Source organism: Chiloscyllium plagiosum, chromosome 32, assembly GCF_004010195.1.
Source record: "Chiloscyllium plagiosum isolate BGI_BamShark_2017 chromosome 32, ASM401019v2, whole genome shotgun sequence".
In the NCBI taxonomy this organism is placed as follows: Eukaryota; Metazoa; Chordata; class Chondrichthyes; order Orectolobiformes; family Hemiscylliidae; genus Chiloscyllium; species Chiloscyllium plagiosum.
In genome coordinates, this window is record NC_057741.1 from 24,055,451 (window position 1) to 24,059,643 (window position 4,193).

The 4,193-nt window shown below is 42.9% G+C and overlaps 1 protein-coding gene across 2 annotated transcripts; it reads left to right on the top strand.

The window, feature by feature from the left end:
- Positions 1-842: 842 nt before the first annotated feature.
- Positions 843-2,860, top strand: LOC122539421 (cytokine-like protein 1). 2 transcript variants are annotated; one of them, XM_043674244.1, is made up of 4 exons: positions 843-1,126; positions 1,784-1,828; positions 1,919-2,065; positions 2,496-2,860. In XM_043674244.1, the coding sequence occupies exons 1-4, from the start codon at positions 1,004-1,006 to the stop codon at positions 2,574-2,576; spliced, it is 396 nt and encodes a 131-aa protein (XP_043530179.1). In that variant the 5' UTR covers positions 843-1,003; the 3' UTR covers positions 2,577-2,860. The 2 variants fall into 2 exon arrangements, with proteins under 2 accessions (XP_043530179.1, XP_043530178.1); XM_043674243.1 differs by lacking the exon at positions 843-1,126 and adding an exon at positions 1,371-1,700.
- Positions 2,861-4,193: the final 1,333 nt, after the last annotated feature.

The following is a 4,193-nucleotide window of genomic DNA, read 5'->3' on the forward strand; positions in this document are numbered from 1 at the left end:
AAGGGAAGAAGGTTCCAGAGGGGTGTGGAGTATCTCTGAGTTGTTGCATCTCGTATCCTTTAATGCCTGAAAGGAAAAGAAAATGTTTCTTGTTCGAATGTTGAATGAGCCAGACAATGAATTGGGGGCAGGGCAGCTCTGTGCCAGCATGAGGTGGTGCTGTTAGAGAGACAGAGGTCGAGAGTGTATGCATGGTACTGAGTGTGGATCTCAGGATATGGCAAGAACAGCTGTCTGAGGAACGTTAATCATCACCAGAGATCAGAAATACGAAACTAAGGGAGTCATAAACAGAATAGTCTGGCCAGTTTTTGAGATTCACCACTGTTTAAAGCTATCTCATTAACAGAATTGAGTTCAGATTGACCATAATGGAGCCAGGGATGAGGGAGTTAGTTACCAGGGTAAACTGGAAAAGCTGGGGTTGTTCTTCTTAGAGCTATGAAAGTCTGGAAGAGATTTTGTGGAGTTGCATAAAATCATGAAAACTTTAAAACACTGAAGGTCTGGCAACTCGAGGGCACAGATTTAAGACAATTGGCAAAAAAAATGACAGACAACATGAAGAAAAGTCTTTTTTTGTTGTTGTTGTTTAAAGTCCCCATTGTGCTAAGATTTTATAGTTTCCACCATCGGCAAAGCACCCAGTGGCTAGTGAAACATTAACAAGTAAAGCTGGGGAAAAGTCTTGATATGTAAAAAGTGGTTAGGATTTTGGAAAGCAGTTAATAAGTGGTGAGCACAAATTTAACATGTTTTTTTCCAAAGGGAATTCGATAAATAATTGAAATAAGGAACATTACAGAGATGTGGAGTGAGAGAGTGGGGAAGTGGGTTTTACTGTACTGCCCCTTAGAAGGGCCAGCAGACAAAGGGCTTGCTTTTGGGCTGCATTTGTCTATGGTTCCCAGAGAATCATACGCCATGACAGTGTTATGGAAGAGAGGAACATTTGTCTATGGTTCCTAAAGCTTCATGTGACACAGTTATGAAATAGAGGAACATGTACTCTCGTGTATATTTGAGATGGAACCTAGGCCAGCTTGTTGGGTACAAATGTTGGAAGGGTAAATCGCCGTGGTATTTAGTATCCTACCTTCCTGAAGATGATTCACATGGAGAAGATGTGAGTTTGTATGGGTGTTGGAGGGTGAGGGAAGAGAGAGGTATTACCCAGGATTGTAAAGGGTGAGGCGTCTTGTCATTCCATCTGAAGGGATTTACAATCAGAAACATAACGGTTCCTGACCAGCCCAGTGTACAATTCTGCCACAAGCGGCTCTTGTGTTGAGGTCTGGTTGGGAACATATCCCAGAGTTTGATCAATTGCAATCTGATTCTTATTTCTATCTCCCGGGGAGGGCAGTTCATCCAGACTGACGTCGGCTGGAGTTCTTTCCAAACCCTGGAAAGTAGGGGGTAAGAAGCCGCTTTCATAACTTGGAGCAGGTTCAGAACTAGGAGTTCAGCTCCCTGCAGTTAATAAGCAGGGAGGCGCAGTCAAGGGGGGAACCTTCCAGCTCATACAACCCGGGCGGCTGTGAAAAGGGCCAGTTATGGATTTCTTACGGAAAATCGTTCTCCTCTCCACGCTCCTTATCATCGCCGATTGCGCCCCGCCAACATGCTACTCCGCTGTTTTGAGACAAAGTGAACAAATCACGGAGTTAATGGGAAGATTAGATACCTTCTCAGTCACGGTAAACCATAAACCAAGCTGGCTTTTCCTCACCTTTCTTTGTGTCGTGCTTATTCTAACTCAGTGAATACCTTTCTTTCACAGAAACGCTGCCTTGCTAACCTACCGAAGCTCTACATTAATGTGCACGTAAGTACTTGGCACTTGAAGGGAGCTGATAATTCGGGGTGTAGTTACTGTGTGCAGCTGGAATATTGATCACCTGTGTTCGCGTTTCAGAACTCTTGTGTGATGACCAAACTTCGCGACCACCTCTATTCTTTGGACAATCTCCTTACTCCCCAGTGTAGGGAGCTCAAGAGAATTGCACTTCTGAAGCTACGCATCAAGCGCTTCTACAACCTGATCAGTCGATTCTGCTACCGGGTAACGCACACATTATTGCTGTCGAGTTCACTTACGAAGGGCAACGACTATAGATAAGGACTGGAGGTTGTAGTTTGTATTTCTAGACTGAACCACCCTCCACAGAACAAATCCACATCCCTGTAGTTTTCCCCCCTTTCAATTATTTATCGAATTCCTTCTTAAAGCACAGACCCTCCTGTTTTAATGTGTTGCTAGTTCCCTCGTAATAAAAACGGGAAGAACTGCGGATGCTGTAAATCAGAACCAAGAAACAGAAGTTGCTGGGAAAGCTGGTAGTATCTGTGCAGAGAAATCAAAGCCATCAGATGCTGCCAGAGCTGCTGAGCTTTTCCAGCAACTTGTGTTGTTGTTTGTTGTAGTTCCCTCGTGTTGAACGCGCCGGTACTGTGCAATAATCACTTCAGTGTCACCTATTGTTCAATCACAGGACCTTGTGTTCTTCACTGACGACTGCGCCGATCTGGAACGTCCACCTCCTCCAGATCCCCAGGAAGACCTCTCCCAGTGAAAACGTTGGCTTTTCAGCGACCGAGTGGGTTTACATTGGACCACCGGCGTCATCCGAGAACATAAGGGTTACTTACTTTAATCAAAAGGGCATGCTTTCAATCTGTGTGTGTGTGTAGCAGAAATCCGTGTTTCTTACCCAACAATAAGTTGCTGTTTCACTCAATGGGCGAATGCGTTCCTTTATGCGAGACAGGGGATTGGGCGCCTGAGAGTAATCTTTCCTACACTGGACATTCTACTGTGCTGCAATTTAGCAAAAACTGAAATAAACGAGATTAGCAAGATATTGCTAGTGTTTGCACTCGTATTTACAGTCCAAAGACTACTTTGCTGCTTTTGGTCATTTATATAAATGGATTGGACATGAATAATGGTGGTATGGTTAGTAAGTTTGCAGATGACACCAAAATTGGAGGTGTAGTAGACAGCGAAGAAGGTTATCTGAGTACAACTGGACCTTGATCAGATGGGCCAGAGGAGTGGCAGGTGGAGTTTAATTTATATAAATGCGTTTTGGTAAGGCAAATCAGGGCAGGACTTTCAAGAAATCTTGAATATGGAGTCACAGGGTAGTGAAGAAGGCATTTGGTATGCTTGCCGCAAGTCAAATGGATCTCCAGGTGTCTAGCAACGGTGATGTCACCAAGCAGGGTAATGAAGCAATCACTGAGACATTCTCACAAACATATCAATAAGCATTAACCATTGGACTTTTAACTTTTTAGATTATATACATAGGGAAGCAAATGACAATGGAATTTTAGTAGAAGATTTTTTAAATGTGAAATTTTGTGCAAAATCTTATTTAACATACAAGACATTGGTAAGGACACATTTAGAGTACTGCATATAATTCTAGTCACCCTACTATGGGAAGGATATTATTACATTAGAAAAGGTGCAAAAAGGATTTGCAAGGATGTTAATGAGACTGGAGCGTATAAGTTACAAGGAGAGGCTGGATAGGCTGGAACATTTTACTCTAGAGTGTAGGAGGCTGGCAGATGACCTTTTTGGAGGTTAGTAAAATCCTGAGGTGCATAGGTAAGGTGTACAACAAAGGTCTTTTTCCCAAGGATAGGGGAATTCAAACCTTGAGGATAAAGTTTTAAGGTGAGAGGAAAAAGATTTAAAAGGGATCTGAGGGCCAACTTTTTCACATAGAGGGTGGTGTGTGTATATGGGCTGAGCTGCCCAGAGGAAGTGGTAGACGCCTGTGTGATTACAACAGACAAAAGACATTCGGACAGGTATATGGATAGGCCAAGGTTTAAAGGGATATGGGCCAAACGCAGGCTAATGAGACTGGTTTGGTTTAGGAGACCTGGTCAGCATGGCCGACTTGGGCTGAAGGGCCTGTTTCCGTGCTGTATAACTCTCTGTCTCATTGACCAAATATAAAATTGCTCTTTCAGTTTCAGTAAAGCTGTTTAGCAGGAATATAAATTTAGTATGTTGTTTAAAATACAGCTACACTTTATTTTTAAAAAGTGTAACTTTTTAAAGGTTTTTAAGCGAGACTAAGAGTAAGCAGATAAAGTTCTCTACTATTTAATTAATTAGTTACAGGGGAACCTTGATTATCCGAACGAGATGGGTGGGCACTATTTCGTTC